The sequence below is a fragment of the Periplaneta americana genome, chromosome 13 (assembly GCF_040183065.1).
Source record: "Periplaneta americana isolate PAMFEO1 chromosome 13, P.americana_PAMFEO1_priV1, whole genome shotgun sequence".
Lineage (NCBI taxonomy): Eukaryota > Metazoa > Arthropoda > Insecta > Blattodea > Blattidae > Periplaneta > Periplaneta americana.
The window spans coordinates 109,038,284-109,056,279 of record NC_091129.1 but is presented as its reverse complement, the minus strand read 5'-3'; the positions used below and the strand labels follow the sequence as shown (position 1 = coordinate 109,056,279).

Sequence of the window (17,996 nt, the reverse complement as noted above, 5' to 3'; positions counted from 1 at the left end):
AGCTCTGAGATTTCATTGCCGAAAGCTGACGCGCAGAATCACCGCTAAGCGGGCTGTTACTTGCCCATGCCACTTTTCGAAATGCTCCATACGAAATGGAACCTGTTTCCAGGACTATAGTTTGTTCAGTTTCCTCGAGTGTAGTTTCACAGAAAAGTCTTCACCAACTGACCCTCTACCGCACTCTAATAAATGTTTTTCCAACGCTTATACGAACCTCACACCTTCATTGAGAAGTCGTTGAAGTTGTATGTTTGTCATCTCTTATATGAATAAATAGCCTACGAGTAAGAAAGCAGTACTAATTCTTTTGTAGTCTGTCTTTTACATTATGCATTGCTATTTTATGAGAAGAGATCAATCTCGATCACAGGTGATTCTTCTCGTTTTTCCAAAGACCAGGGTGCGAATTAAGATTTCTGATGAGGTTGGGGGATAGAATTCTAACGATAGAGAGTACCATACGTAAAATTATTATCCTCATTATATACGGCTCAACGTTCGGTCGCACTGAGTTGCTTGTCTTGCACAAAGACGTTATATAGTATAGTCTTGCATTTTGGTAAGATAAGATAAGATGTGATGTGTAATTCCTAAGTTATTGATTGTTGTGAGCTTGGCAGGGATGGTATGAATTTATGAGGGGGGAATCCCCCCCCCCCACCATCCATCCCGTTAATTCGCACCCTGCCAAAGACAACCCAGGATATTTCGTGATCCAACAACATTCAATCCGGAGACATCCATGGGCTCCATTATCAGGGAAGGAACTTCCTTTTTCCCAATGTCACATGATTTTTATTTATAAATAATGTACTGCAAAAATTCAAGATCCTCGCACCTTGTTCACAGGAAAGTGGTAGATTCTGTTTTTGACGAGTGTTGTCGCCACTGATCAATGTCAGTAGTGAAATTTCTCTCATGGTAAAGAACTTGTCTGCTGTAGGCTTGCCAATGTTGTAAGAAGATGGGACAAACCTTGAACAAATTGGCAGGATCGTCAACATTAAATATTGGAATGCAATGAACGACTTTAGTGTTGCATAAGTTCGCTATGTGTACAGTATATATATTTCTGGTTATTTATTTTCAAGACAATTTCCTTGTTTTGCCACATTTAGCTAATCCTAAGCAACTTTTTAGCTACTTTTATCAATGCCTTATTGGCAGCACTGGTTTCCCGCATAAACATTCATGTAATTTGAATTTATCTTTTTCGAAGCATTTTGTGGTGTTCCTGGGTTATGGCGTTGTTGATGGGATGGGTTGTAAACAATTACAGCTCATTGCTATAAGATTTTATGGGTGTACGGTTTTAAGAACTTCCCGGACGTTAGCGTCAGCTGGAATAACAGGCTGACAGGACGTCGATAAATAAACAAGTTAAGGGCTTGGTCAGTAGCCACTCAAGTACTCAACTGTTGAATTTTAATGCACGTGTTACAGTATGAATTTTTCAGTGGAAGAAAAAATGCCCACAAAGTAGTATAATATAATCAGACGTGATCAAGGCGTCTCAAAATAAAATCAACGATACTAGAGAAGAATATGGCATGTGCAATAAGACCTAAGCAGGGACTGCTCAAGTACATATAGGCCTACCATTGCTGAACATGGAAAAGTCTTAATGTTTCGTTATAATTTGAGGCTGTGGGGTGAGTTGAATCATCATATGGTATTCATTCATTCATTCGGGGTAAAGCCCATTCAGGTAATATTTTATGGCATTTAAAAAATGTACTGTATATTTGTGGAATGCAGGTTGCAGTTTTCATTTTGAATAATCTGTAATTTTTAAGGAAAAGTCTCTGTCCTTTTGTCCTAATCGTACCTAACCTTAAGAAACAGGACGAATAGAGAGGTAACAAAACCTAGCATGGAACTGCTGTTTGTTTAAGGTACTTAGATATTTCTCAATCCTTATTCTTGATTAATTCGTGACTAGTATTGGCTAGTAGGATGTGATTTTTTATTTTAAGAGATTTGATAACTACTACATTATTGCATTACATTAAGTTATGCTGTATTCTTATTTAGGACCTACATTAGATATTCAAGATGTCTAATGAACAAGTAGCAGGCATGAAAGCATATCTAACAAATTCACACTTGCAAGCAACTCCAGACTGGGTAGAAGGCTGTGTAGAGTTTTTTATTTCTGAGCATAATGGTCGAGGGGTAAGTTGAGATATTCATTTATTGCTGTCAGATATAAATGTGCCTCATATTATATGAGTAATTTAATGTTGTTACCAGTACGTATAGGGTGTGTGTTGTATACGTCTTTTTAATTTTTCTTTTGTATGATGTTCACTATACAGTTTACAACTGCTGACCTAAAGGATTTTGTGTTTTCACAATGGAAATTAGCAGATCTGAGAGAAATGGGACAAGGTTGTCTTCCAGGCAATCTTAAAGACATAATGAAGACAACTCTACCAGGAATATATGCATTGCAGGTAGGTTTATGCTAAATAATTTTGTTAATTAGAAGACTTTCGCTGTAGGATATCATGTCATGAGCTTTTCTTCTGTAGATCATATATGCTTTCTTATCATGTACAATATGAGTGACATGGAATGCTGGAATAGGAATATTATATGATAATACACATAGGTATCATTCATTCTGAATAGTGTATAGACATTGAATCTAGGTTAACTGTTGAGTGACGGTAATGCATGAACGTAATGTGTTTCTATACAGTAAATAAAGAGTAGTAGTCACCTAAATTTAAAGAAAAAAAGAGAGTGAAATTAGATTTTATCCGTGAGTGGAAAGTTTAGTGACTGAGGCGAACACGAGCACATAAAATCTGTTTACTCTCGTGTGCTATACAGGCCTACAATATTTTATCCATTGCTGGTATCTAAATTTAACTTGAAATTGTAGGCCTTTTCTTTTAATGTGTTGTTTGTGAAGAAGTTGTAAATGAACGAATGTATGGATTTTATTGTTCCTAATGTGTTGATTGTCATGGAGAGAATGATATAAAAATTGTAATTCAGTGCTGTGAGTTAAAAACTTTTAAAAGGCGTTCGATAAAGTGTGGCATAATGGCCTCTTATTCAAACTAAAAAACCATCTTCCTGACACATACTACCGTTTAATTCAATAATTTCTTAGAAGACGAACTTATTCAGTAATATACGAAGGTGTACAGTCTCAGATTAGATATATTTCTGCAGGTGTACCTCAAGGGAGCATTCTAGCCCCTTTTCTCTATTTAATTTACACTCATGATATACCAGCACCTAAATCAGATTCTCTAACTGTAGCTCAGTTCGCTGATGACATTGCTGTCCTTAGCAAAGGAGATACTGGTGAACAAGTGACAACCATTCTACAAAACTTTCTTCAAGAAATTGAAATATGGAACAAAAAATGGAGAACAGTCATGAACACAAATAAGTCATCAACAGTAACATTCACATACCTCAAAAAAGAAAAAGCACTTCCATTATACTTCAACTGTTTACCAGTACCACAGCATGAAGAAGTGCAATATCTTGGACTCATCCTAACAGTCGCTTGACCTGGAATAAACATCTCACTTACACCCTCCAGAGGTTAAGATACAGACTTCTTCGATTGAAAGCAATACTTTCCAGCTCTTATCTTTCCCTTTCCAACAAAAGGTTAATATATGTAATGCTTCTTAAACCTATTTGGCTCTATGGATGTTCATTATGGGGATCGGCTTCTCTAAGCCAAATCAAGCGTATTCAAACATTCCAAAATCGGGCACTAAGGATAATCACTGAAGCACCATGGTACATCAGAAATGAAACACTTCATTCAGATCTAGACCTAGCCAAAATAGAGACTGTAATTCATTCTTCCTACACACGCTTATTTGCAACATTGTCAACACATTCTAACAACTTAATCAACCAAATTCCTGGAACCTACCCCCTGCACGGCCTGATCGTCACCTCAAGAGGAAAAGACATACTGATTTGTTGATGCTTTGAGGAACGTTAATGGACGTCACCCTCTCCACAAGTCTCATATTATTGTAACATTAATTATTTAAGCACAATTGATAGTACTAATGTACAAAAATTGTCAAATAAATAATAATAAAAAATAAAAAAAACTACAGCAAATAAAGCCATTGTTTAAGTTGCTAAGTGCAGTAAAATAAAAACCAGTTTTGATACCAGTCCTGGATAAATTACTAATTACTATCATATATTGGTATCTAAACTGCTCTTTATTTCATTGTTCTTGGCAACATCAACAATGACATTACCTGTAGTAGGCCTAGTGAAAAGTTTTAATTCACTATCATCAATAGTTCACAACCAACATATTACTAAGAATAGATCTAGGCCTACAAATTAAAATTAAACTACCGGTACCAAATTTTCTCATATATACTCTAGTTTATATATCTGTAATGCATAAAATACTGTATGCAATGTGAGAGTAAATCAATTTTATTATTTCCCTCGTGAAAATTATCAGCTTCGGCAATGCCTTGAGTGCTGAACTTTCCACTCATAAATAAAATCCTACTTTACTCTCTTGTACCATAAATTACTAATTGTTGTAATATATACATCGGGCTTAACACTATTGCGTAAATAAACACTAAAAGAACTTAACATTCGTAATCAGTATAGTTGCCTCTCCCTCTTTTTGAGGAGGCCCGAAGGCTAGCACTGCAGCCTAAGACTTATTGTGTCGACCTCTTTACTGTGGGATGATTGTTGAAGTGTTCAGATCCACATTCCTGTGAGTACGTGATTCACTGCTTGGTGCTGTCTTATCAATTCAAATACGACATTCAGGTCTGACAGAGTCCATGTGAACAGTAACGCCCCTCCATCTCCCTGTTCATATTCTGCAGCCTCCTCAGATCGATGGCATCTGTTTGTAAGTCACGTACTACGTCCTTCTGCATCCTACATTGACCTGAAGATCGTAGCGCTATAAATACTGTGCCATCTGTGCAATGGAGCTATGATAGCTCTCCCTGGTCTGCTGTAGTCTGCTGTGAAAGTTACCTTCTCCTCCCTAGAATCTATGCAGATGACAGATGATATATGCAGTGAATCACAGCACCATGTCTGCAGCATCTTCAGAAACTATTGAAGATGATAGATGAAGTTTAAATTAATGAAGAAATGACTCCAGGTCCAATGCCGGAAGTTACCCAAGTAGTTGAGGGAGACAACCTCGGAAAAAAGCCCCAACCAGATAAGTTGTCTCGACCAGAATTTGAACCTGGTCAGACATGATAATCATTACTCCACAGCAGTGGATGTGAGTCATATAACCACTCAACATGCTCTAATAACTGCATGGACGACATTCTCGATTGTCTGTCTGCCTATCAGGACCTGTTTGTAGCAGGACATCAAGGAAATAATTTACAATGCATGTGACAACAGATATTATCATGTATATTCTATTCTGTAATACTAGATTGCTAGTCTTTTTAGGACAGAGAAAGAAGTGGCATTGGGGAATGATATCTAGAAGGAAATGTCAGCAGAAAAGAATAAAAAATTAATATCGATATTTAATTTTGTGGTCCCGCGCCTTGGCGTCGTGGTCTAAGGCATCTGCCTAGGACTCACGTTACAGAATGCGCGCTGGTTCGAGTCCTCATGAGGGAAGAAATTTTCTAATGAAATTTTGGCCAGTGTATGGGACTGGTGCCCACCCAGCATCGTGATGCACTTGGGGAGCTACGATAGGTAGCGAAATACTGTTGCGAATGCCAGCTATAACGGCTGGGGGAATCATCATACTAACCACACGATACCTCCATTCTGGTTGGATGATCGTCCACCTCTGCTTTGGCATGTGGACGTGAGGCCAGCAGCCAGCTGGTCGGTCTAGGCCCTTCACGGGCTGTAGCACCACGGATTATTATTATTATTATTATTATTATTATTATTATTATTATTATTATTATTATTATTTAATTTTGTGGGGGTATAGTAGGATTATTTTCCTCCATTTTAAAGCTACTCATATAATGTTAGAAACAGTGAATACTTTGATCACTGATGTAACTCGGATTTTTTTTTTCTTTATTTAAGGTTGAATCTATGCTGGATATTGGGCAATCCGCATACTCACAACTACAGCAGATAAGAAAACAAGTTGACAAAGAAAATGTTGAAGTTGGTGCAACTTTACCTCAGACTTGGGAGCCTCGACCTACAAGAGTGCTGAAGTTGAAGTTGTCTGACGGTGTCCAGTATGTTGATGGAATGGAATACAGACCAATTAAGTCACTTAATGAAATACTTCTTCCTGGATGTAAGGTAATTTATGTTGGTTTTTATCAAGCTGCATGCATGTTATTTAACTGGCTTTAATGAATGAAATACTCCTTTTATACAGAATGTTGTGATCATGTTACAAACTTTTAGGGGTAATAAGAACCCTTAACCTAGAAACATCTTTATTATAAGTTACTGTCTAAATATTTGTTACTGAAATACCAGAAAGCTAGGCAAATCCAGATGCCTATCATACATGGAATTTTGTCGGTAGATCTTGCTTTGCCTTGGCTATTCATGGACTGAACCCAGAACAGTCTTTGCTCTGAGGCTTATTTTGACTCATTGTGCGTCCTATGCGAGGATTGTCAAAGTTCGAAATGGTATGGATGCGATTCCGACAGGTGGGCCATCCTGTCTCAGCCCTCAAATGAGTATTAATGAAAATATATATTAAGTCATGGGCATTAATTGTAGGTTTTTGAAAATGGTCCTACACGATTGCCTGGATTTGGCACCTACTATATTCTAATTACTTTTTTTTTTGTAGTAGGAATATACTGTTGCTATCTGTAGAATTTCCCCAGAATATTATTCCAAAACTCATTACCAAGTGGAAGTATGCAAAGTATATTGTTTTTAAGATATTGATATTTACTACCTCTTGCATAGATCTAATAGCAAAACATCCTGAATTTAGTTTGGAAGTAATTTCTTTAATATGATTTTTCCAATTTAACATATTATCGATTTGTGAACCAAGAAATTTTGTTGTTGTTTCTGTTAGGGACCTGTTGTTAATTATTGGGCTTGAAATTTGCGAGCTTGAATTTGGGCAGGATTTAAATTGGATTATGTTAGTTTTGTTACAATTTAATAGTAATTTACTGTTCCAGTCTCAAGTAGAGTGTAGCAGTTATTTGGTTATCTTATTGTGCCATTATCTATCACTTACATGTGCTATATCCAATTGAGTTTGTAGTTCTGAATAAATTCCAACATTGACTGCATACCAGTATATAATTCTTCCACGATGTTCAACTTCCTTTCATGAACCAAAAGTGAATACCCAGCGGTTTTTCTCATCTCTGCTGTTGTGAATTGATACTGAACGAATTTCTTTATAGTTATCTACGTGAATAATGAAACTATAAGTACTTGCGTAAGGTTCTATACAAATCTTCGTATTTTGTTACACTTTTTCCCCTATTTATCTTTGATACTATATTGAATAATTTATTCATTTGTTTACGTACTTGTTATTGTTAATAGATTGTCATTTCAATTCAGGTGCTTGTTACTGGTCCTGTTGAATGTCGAAGAGGAGTACTTCTCCTGCAGGAACAAAACCTGAAACTCATTGGTGGAGAGATAGGCAATATCCTTGTACCTAATGCTATTGAAAATGTTCTGGCGAGAAGACTGTAAGTACTGATTTGTCGCAATGTAAGTAGGTTAAATAAAATAATGAATTGAATCCGATGTTTCCGGATCAGGTCAGTAATAAATGGAATCATAGTCACGCACATGCGCGGTGTGCGTGTGCGCCTATTTTTTTTTTTTTTTTTTAACAGATGGAAGCGTCAATAGGCTCATCTCTACAGCACAAGCACAGTGCTGCATGGAATTACGCTCTTAGAACAGAAAGTAGGAATGGATATTTTTAGGTGGTATGAGCAGTCTTTTCTGATTGTTTAGTCAGTTCCATTTTAATGACAAAATATAGTTTTGTCTCAGTTAATATTAACTATTATTGAAATACAGGAAAACCGTGTGAAATGTTAAAAACATTATTTACCAGGTCTGTTCAACAGTGTGCCTGTGGGCACCATGGAGCCATTAACAATTAATTTATTCCTTGAATAAGAAGTAAATTGTGGCTATAATGCTATTGTAGAAATCCACGAAAACCATAGGCCAATTCGATGGTGTTTGGGAAAAGGAGGTTGTCATTTTTTTTTGTGCAAAATTCCGGTTTTGTACAATTTTTAGCAAGACAGCTATATCCTGTTTCTTGTTCTAAATACAGTTACTCCTTTTTGTTTGGCTTGTACAGGGTTTGTTTCATAATTCTTTATTTTGGACCATTTTTTTCTCTTACAAGCATATAGTTGAACGTTATATGGCCTTAATGTATAATTATTACTAACAGATATAATATTAAATTCCTACTAACTGTGTGGGATCAAGTATTTTCGCTATTCACAGAATGCAATTAAAGCCACAAAAATCTTTATATTTCATAATGTTTTGGTAAAATTTTCATATTTTGCATAATTTCTCCTCCGTTAATATTTCTATAACTAGCAATGAACTGGGCTTTCAGACATTATAAGGAAACAATAGAAATGTTTACCAGGAAACTTAAAAATCCTAAGCCACTCGTTCCACCAACATTCCGGGATTTCCAAAAGCAAGTGAAATTTCCAAATTCCCCGTTAGAGTCATTGAACTCATAGCTTCAATGAATTTGAGAAGCCAAAACAAAATAACTGTTTCTATTGCACTTTTGCTCATTCTTTCGAATCCAGTGAAAGTTTTTTCAGTGTTGTAATGTTTACTTTTATAGATATAAAATAAATATTTTGAACTTGTTTCAAGCATAGTTTTGCAGTCTACGTAATTTCTTCTCTTTTTTTACAGCTTCATAGGTTTTTATCGCAAAAAAAAACAATAATCTATTACCTTAACAGAAGGTGAAATCTTTTGCCAGAAAATATAAAAAGTTACCCTTGTGTTGTATTATAATCAGCGCAGAATCCAGTAAATGATGTAAGAACTATTTTTTTCTCCTTTGTATAAAATCTTGCATTCAGGTAAGGATTTGATGATGCTGAAAAAATGTCTAATTATGCAGATTTATTATATTTTATTTGGTAGCATATTAATCTCTAAAGGCTTATTTTGTGAATAATGATGTAAACCTGCTCGAAATGGTTTAGGAATAGGAATGAAGATATTTTATCATAGAAACATTTCTTTCATAATTGTGTTCATATTGACCCAGTCTCTAATAAATTATTGACAGAATAATTATTCATTGTAGGAATGTAGTGTTGAATCCAGATCCATACAGAACGCAAACAAATGTGAACGTGGAACCAGAAACAGTGATCCAACAGGCCCTATCGTTAGGAAGAAATGACTCAGTGCAACTGTCTGCACAGCAGAATTCTGCTTCAGGGTCACGAATAAATGGGAGCACAGCACCAGCGATCCAAAACAGAAATGGTAGCAGCCAGGTTTGTTTATTTATTATTATTATTATTATCATTATTATTATTATTATTATTATTATTATTATTACTACTACAGTAAAACCTCTTTCATACGTTTTATGGTGTTTGAAGAAAAACGCTTAAGTCAGAAAAGTATAGAACTGAAATGGCATTTAATAACATCTGAAATAGCATTTGAAGACTGTACAAGAAGAACAAGTGAAGTCAATGTAGTAAAGTCTTTACAAGAGAAATTTAGAACTTCATAGTTAAGCCATCGTCGAGTTTATAATACAGTACTCAAATTTATAACAATATTCAAGAAGAATGTAAGATTATTTGTAGGAAATCTTAGCTGCTTAGAGTCAAAACTGACTGACATACAGTAAAGTCCCTCGTATCCAGCACCCAAATAACCGGCAATATCTAAACAACGGCACTTTTAGCTATGCCAAAAAAAATTATCATTCATGCGAAAATAAAGAGTCGGATGAAGATGTGAGTGGTTTTCGTGGATCGCAGTGAAAACAATTCGATCCTTTCACTGTACAAGGTGGGTCAATTGTGGGCATATTGTGTTTACTCGTTCATTGTTCACACATGAAAACATAGATAGAAAACCCTGTTATGTCCCTGGAGTAGCATACAGCTGTTCTGTATTATTATAGTAAGGTAATTGGTACTACTACTGGTATTGTTTTGGTTGCTATTATTAAAGCGAATGTCAGGTGATTCCATGGGAAATTCTCAGATTCATGTTGTCAGTTGTCAAAGTGACATCTTGTTATCAGCAATTCCTTCTAAGCAAGATAAGCATGCAGTCGAGGTAGCTCATTAAATAATTTGCTATGCTAATATCTGTACAAAAGGTTTAACAATTTTAATTATGAAATTGTAATTGGTATTCTCTCTGTGTCTTTTTCAGATGTCTGATAGAATTCTAGAAGAGGAATTTCTTTGTGAAGAAGATAATATGTTGTTAGGGGCAGCAATGGACGCCGAATTGATGGCCCTAGAACATGAAAATCAAGATGAATTCCGAAATAACCAAGATATCGATGAATTAGAACAACAATATCTCGGAGAACTTCAAGCCATGGGTTTGGATGAAATGGAATATGAAGCAATGCATCAACAGGAATCTCCTGGACTACAACAAGAAAAACCTCCAGAAAATAAACCAGAGAACAGTGATGTATCATACCTCTTGGATGATGATGACGATGACAGGCTATTACAGATTTCAGTGGAATCATTGGAAAGACCTGTGAACTCGAATATATCGCAAAATATGTCAACTTTCTCCAGGTTGGACAGTAGGCAAACTGGTTCACTTGTTCAAACAACATCTGTGCCAGCTGGAAAGAGGAATGGTGGTATTACACTGTCTAGAAAACTTTCTGCTAAGTGTAAAACTCAGAGTAGTAATTCTCAAAGTAAAATAACTTCATTCTTGAACAAAAGTACTGCTGACATCTCTGATTCTGGTCCTTCAAGCAGCAATACAGTACATAGCAGTAATATTTCATCTGATGGTGAAGGAGTTGTGAAAATGAAAACCTTACAAATGTCGAATTTTCGTCAAAGAAACCGTGATCAGTGTGAGGTATTTACTAATGCCACTAATGTCAGCAGTAAAGCTGTTAGCAGCAATGATACATGTGGACAAATTCAGATAGTACAAGTCAATAATTTGAAAGAGTGTAAAGTTCCAAAAAAGAATATTGACCTTGATAAAGACATTGCCAGTTTTGACGGTTCTAAACATCATCATATCCAAGACAGCAGCAGTAGTGTATCTGAATGTGATAGAGTTTCACAACCTCATATCCCAAAAAGAAACTTTGAATTCAATTATACCGATAATTCTGATCACAATTCTAAACAAGATAAACAGATGACACGTGTGACAAATAGTATTCCATTCGTGTATTTAATTCAGATAAAAAGTAAAACATTTGAATGTCGAAGAGTGTTCACAGTGAAAGCATTTGTGATGACTTTGTTATCTACATTAGCTCACGGAAGAGATGGCTGGAAGTTACGTGTGGAATTATGTGATGGTTCTAGCAATCTGGATGTCCAGCTATCATCAGAGGTAAGAATGATAATCCAACACATATTTGAGCAATATTTTTAGATTTTATTTCAGGTAGGTAGAGTACATGTGAAAGCTGTTATCACTGTTGCTTTTATATTGCTTCTAAAGACTTGACTTAACAAATTCATATAAACTTAACTTTAGCAAATTTTAGCTGATTTGACTATTGTGATGAAATATCAGACTGTAGATTGAAAGTATGTAGGTTTAAGCTATAACTCGCATAATGGCACCATATAAAATTAGCTAAAGCGTTTTTCTTGTGGGTTGCTTAAATGTGGTGCTAGTTACATCACCTCCTAGTACAGAAGTAAAGAAAACATGGGAGCTCAAACTCCCTGCCTCTTGTTCAGTAAGTTCACTGTATTTTTAATCTTAATGTGAACAAATGCACGTGTCCATACTTACAGAAATATCGTCTGTGGTACTGTAGAATGCTTTCTATGAACAACTTGATCATGTGCTGCGAAAAATTATGCAGTAGAACCCCTATTTAATGTTTTTCTGGGGACAAAGAATAATTAACCTTCAATGGGGATTGACAAAAAATAGAGGTTTGGTGTTTTTGTTTTTAAAAAAATTAATACTAAGGCAAAAATGCAATTTACTTGCAAGAAAGCTACAATAAATAAATTATGGATAATATGGCACAAAAAACTGGAAAACATTAATGGGAAGCTGGGTGCTAATCAAGTCTTCTTCTTGCCAAATCGGATATCTTTGCATTTGGATTTTTTTCCACTTCGCAAATTACATTAACTTTTTCACAAGAGAAAGCATTTTCCTTTTCACAGCCATTGTTTTCTAGTGATGTGCACTGTAATGGTGAAAACAATTCGATCCTTTCACTATGCAAGATGGGTCAAAAGTCGCTTTCCCCAATATCCATTCTTAGGTTTCATACTTGTACACATATACAGATGTCATAACTTGAATAAACGAATAGCTGAATGTTCGTGCATCAACTGTTTTTACAATATCATATCTTGTTATTGTTTTGTTTTATTTTATTGTGTTGGGTTAGTCTCTATGCAATGAATCGCAAATTAGCCACAGAACAACGTGGTTTTGCGCTTCAACATTGGTGGAAATACAGTAAGAACACAGCATTGGTGATAGCAGACTTTGAGACAAGATTTTCTGATGTTCAACTGCCATCATGCCAACCAATTAGAAACTTGAGCAAATGGATAGTGTTATGGATCTACCACGAACTGTTAGAACGGAAGAAAATGCTCAGCTTGTTGCTCAGAATTGTGTCAGCAGTCCACCAGAAGGAGATCTCTCGAACTGGGGATTAATTGTTCCACACCTATTACACGAAATGAAACTGATACAGCATTTTTCTGTGGATCAATGTTGTTATCTGCAAAGTGAAATTATTTGAAAACTTTGTTATTGATTTGTGAGAAATACCAATATGGAAGTTATGTTAGTATGTACCCAAGTTGAGTTCATTGATTTTTTTAACTTTATTAACATGTTGGTCGGTTAGACTGAGTTGCGAAGTTACAACTTTGTAGGAGAAAACTGGCAGCAACTACTTATACATGTTGTCAAATGACAAATATGTTACACATCTGAAAGGAGAGCACAAATTTAAAATGATTGAGATGAAAATTTAAAAAATAGATTTAGAAATATTTCATTCAGAACTTTATCTTCCAGCTTCATTCAGAATTAAATCATAAGATTTTCAAAGCCGAAGTTTGTATTTCATTGGACAGCTTCATAAGCAGAGATTTGGCATTTCTAGAATGTTGTATTAATATACATAAGGAGAAATGTCTATAGCAACTCATTTTTACACTTTCTGCCGGAGCAGGCAATGATATGAAACACAATAAAGGAAAGACTTTGTAATATCTGAATAAAAATATACAGAACAGTTTACATATTAAGATACTGTGCATTACATTCATGTGTCTTTTAAATACAATTAAATTTTTTTATTACAGGTTTTGGAGAAACTTATTGGGTTCAAGACAGAAGAAATGAGAGATTTGGTGAAACAGATACCAAGTAATCCTTCAATCAAAGAGCAATTGAAAAATGTATGTTGTCATTTTTTTAGTGGGTTATTTTATGATGCTGAATCAACTTCTCAGATTATTTAGTGTCTGAATGAAATGAAGGTGATAATGCCAGTGAAATGAGTCTGGGGTTACCCAGCATATTGAGTTGAGGGAAAACCCCAGAAAACCTCAACCAGGTAACTTGCCCCAATCAGAATTCGAGCTCGGGCCACCTGGTTTTGCAGCCACACATGCTGACTGTTACTCCACAGGTGTGGACATGTCATTGTTTACACATAAATGCTAATATATGTAAGTGTGTAATTTTTCACTCTCTCACTCATTTATCTTCTTTAGTATGGTAACTTTTAGTAATCATTTTTGAGTAGATAAATACATTATATGCGTTTTTAGACTTTCACGGTGAATGTGATCTAATCAGGAATAGGCTTTTGAGTATTCTACTGTGTCCTGGAACTTAACATTTCTAACATATTAAAACTGCTTAGACGTTCAATTGGACGTTTTTTTGGCATTTGATAAGTCCCTTCAGAACTATAACTTAATCATTGCTATTTACATTTCCCTTGCATTGGAATATATCAGTCCCCTAACTGTCCATTGTGCAACTCAAATCAAGAAATGGATTCAGAATACCTCAAAATCTGTGCATCAGTGGCTGACCATGACAGTATCTTTGAAAAATATTGGTGTGCAAGAGGTCAAATGACTTTATTGTCAAACGCCTGGCATTAGAAAACAACATTTCCCTTGCGTCCAAAAGGCCAAAAAATGGACTTGATTCCATATAGAATACATCTGAGAAGATGGAAGTGGTGTTTGGTTCTTATACCATGTGGCACAGAAGTCAGTTGACAAAATGGGAAACATTACTCTAATTGCAAATAAAATTTTATACAGTATGTTCACTACTGCAAATATTGAAAATGAGTTTCATCTACTTGAAGACAGTGCCTCACTCAATCCTGACATTCTTCTGTCACGCTTAAAAGCGTTGCAGGTGGGATGTGCTGGATAACATGGGTGATCCTTTGTTTCAAATCCTCTATAGATGTAGGCTCTGTCTGAAAAACGTGCTGTTTCACAAAACCCCATAGAAAGAAATCAAGGGGTGTGAGGTTTGGTGACCATGGAGGTCATGACATATAAGAGAGATTGGTTAATGGTACACAATATATGATTAAAGTCATGGTGGAAATTTAAATGATTATAATATAATTGCAATAAACACGATAGAGATATGAAACAGCCATTAAATGAAAGAGTAACTCTCAAGTTTTGTCCTATATTGTTGCCATTGTTATTTACTGATTGATTGTTATTGTTACGGCCAACAATATGGAAATATGAGGAAAAGTATAATATGTTTTATGGCTTGCAAAATTTGAATCAGTTACTCTTGTTCCATGGCGTGTGTTTAATGAGGATCTGCCACACGAAAACAACATTAGCAATTGAAATAACCAACTACATAAACATTAATTTTTAGTCCTACAGAATTTATCTGTTATGGTAACAATGGTTATTAGAGGAGAAAAATTCGCTCCGGCACCAGGGATCGAACCCGGGTCTCAGTGGTTACAGCGCTTGGTACGTGGAACCAAGGTCCCAGGTTCGATCCCCAGCACCGGAGCAAATTTTTCTCCTCTAATAATCATTGAAATAACCAGCTGAAAGAAACTGGAAGCCTATTAAACATCTGTTCAGGTAGATTGTTCAACTTATTGAATGAATTAATTGGTAGGTAACCATAGCACGCATGATAGAGTGTTTATGCTTTCATTTAGTGGCTGTTTCACATCTCTGTCATATATCTCTACATCTTACATTTAAAACTCCACAATTCCTTTATGGTCATGATGTACTTGATTTCTTCTTATTTATATTTAATCATAGAATTATTTTCTTTTACAGATTCAACGAGAGGCACAGCAAAAACTAATTGGCTTGAACTGTCTTATGGATATAGAATTCCTGCCAGATTCAGAAACTCCATGTGTAATCAAACTTACTGATGTAAATGAACAACATTTCAAAGCTCTGCATGCTAGAGTGAATTCTGTTTCTTAATTACAACACGAAAGTAGTATTTATATTTGTCTCCATGAAAACTCAGCATAATGATTGTGTTTAATGTTTTATAAATAAACTCGTTGAAATTATGTTTGATGTGTCTATAAATGTTATTTCCTATACAAAGTGGGGGAAAGAAGAGTTTGACAAGTTTTTAGCCCATGGCTGACAGAAATTTTCAAATTTTCAAGTCTGTAGTCATATTATTCTACGCTAAGTGAGTCTGTAAACCATTTTGAATTAATAATTCGAGTCTCGCGCCATGGTGTCATGGTCTAAGACATCCTGCCTAGGACTCGCGTTATGGAATGTGCGCTGGTTCGAGTCCTCATGGGGGAAGAAACTGTCTCGGTGTATGGACTGGTGCCCACCCAGCATTGTGATGCACTTGGGGAGCTACGATATGTAGCGAAATCCGGTTACGAAAGCCATCTATAACGGCTGGAGGGATCATCGTGCTAACCACATGATACCTCCATTCTGGTTAGATGATCGTTCACCTCTACTTCGGCATGTGGATGTGAGGCCAGCAGCCGGCTGGTCGTTATGGTCCTTCATGGGCTATTGTGCCTCGGATTATTATTATTTTATTCGAGGGTCAGTAAGATGAAACTGACAGATTTTTGTGTAATGTCTCAACCAGAGATGCTGAATTCTATAAAATATTGGAGAGAAGGGCAACCTCTGTTTAAGCTTAGAAAATACAAACATCGAAGGAAGCAATGAAGCCATAAAGCTAAGCATTTTATTCAGTGTATATACAATAATTTAAAAGGGATCTTTGTTGAAGATAATTATGTACATTATTGTGTAAATTAAATTAAAAAGAACTAATAATTGAGATACAATGTGGAAATTAAAAACGTAAATAAAAATAATATTCTAATATTTTGACTGCAAGCTCTATCATTAGATTTTGTTGTACAGCTATAAACCTAACGTAAAGATTAGTAAATAATAATAGTTACAAATTGCCTGTTTTGAAGTGTTATATTTTCCTCATAGTGAAAGTTTGTCATTACAATTTGTTTCTTCTGACAAAATTTTGGCTGCATCATCTAGATCAGAATGACCCATAAGAATTGTGGACCCCCTTCACAAACATATTTTGTCAGGGCTCTCCCTTCTCGCCAGTATTGTAATGAATGTTGAAATTCTGTTATTTAAATGCAATACTAAGACAACAATAAAATGTTATTACAATTTCTGCCAACCTTTTTTGTTACCGAAATTTAAATGTTACTTGGGCAAGAGAAATAAAGACACTCTTAGATTATACACATATTTAATAAATCAGTCATAACCGCAGACTCAGACTAGAGGCTCTTAACTCCTGTGTATTCCCGGTGCTAACATACGGTTGCCAAACCTGGGCCCTCACAGAGAAGCAAAACACAAACATCGAAATATGCCAAAGGAAAATGGAGAGGAAGATAATTGGTGTTTCACTGAAAGACAAGGTCTCCAACATGGCACTGCAGAAAATTACAGCTTCTGAGAACATCACAGAAAAAGCCCTCATAACGAAGTGGAAGTGGGGTGGTCATGTAGCAAGGCAGATGGGCGCGAGAAACCACCATGTGGGACCTGTACATAGGAAGGAGAACACAAGGCAGGCCAAGAAGAAGATGGGCAGATACATTCAAGCAGCAGCTGGGAGGGAACTGGTCAACCATCACCCGCAACAGGAACAAGTGGAGACAGATAGTGAACAAACTCATATAGATCTAAAATTTGACAAACTCTAGTGTATCTCACATAGTGAATGTGAATGTAAATATTGTTCACGTGAAATAGCTCATCATGTGAACCACACCAACCGAGCTTCCCCTCCTGTAGGAGGCCCTAGCCCTTCATGGGACACAGTGGCTTCATTCATTCATAATCAGTAAAGAAAATATGTTCATTGTTCGAAAGCATAGCAAACCTGACTTTTTTTAAACTTTCACCTACAATCCACAATGACCTGAAATAGCTGTAAGCATACTGTAATGAAAATATTTTAAATATACCCTAAGAAAAGGTAATATACAAATATAACTAAGTCAGTGTAGTGTGGCTTATTATTAATTGTTGTATGGTAGTATCATAACTGAAATCACATTATTTTATGTATGCTCTTGAGAAGTAGGCTACTTTAGTCATAGTCCTTCATTAGTAGCGTACTTCTTAAAACATGTTGAAAACATAATTGTAATATGTGATTTAACAGAAATCTTGTTTCATGTCAAAAAAAAGTTTTGTAAATTTTTTGTTTTCCGCTCCTTAAAAAAAGTCTAAAAAATCTGTCTTCTCTCCCCACTTGAATGGTATCTGTCCTTCCTT

General features: G+C 35.6%; 1 protein-coding gene across 1 annotated transcript; it reads left to right on the top strand.

The window, feature by feature from the left end:
* Nucleotides 1–1,354: 1,354 nt before the first annotated feature.
* Nucleotides 1,355–15,760, top strand: LOC138712223 (recQ-mediated genome instability protein 1-like). The gene is made up of 9 exons (XM_069843773.1): nucleotides 1,355–1,655; nucleotides 2,038–2,178; nucleotides 2,322–2,459; nucleotides 6,058–6,285; nucleotides 7,534–7,667; nucleotides 9,290–9,485; nucleotides 10,387–11,559; nucleotides 13,521–13,616; nucleotides 15,513–15,760. Exons 2-9 carry the CDS (start codon nucleotides 2,059–2,061, stop codon nucleotides 15,666–15,668), a joined length of 2,241 nt encoding a protein of 746 aa, XP_069699874.1. The 5' UTR covers nucleotides 1,355–1,655; nucleotides 2,038–2,058; the 3' UTR covers nucleotides 15,669–15,760.
* Nucleotides 15,761–17,996: the final 2,236 nt, after the last annotated feature.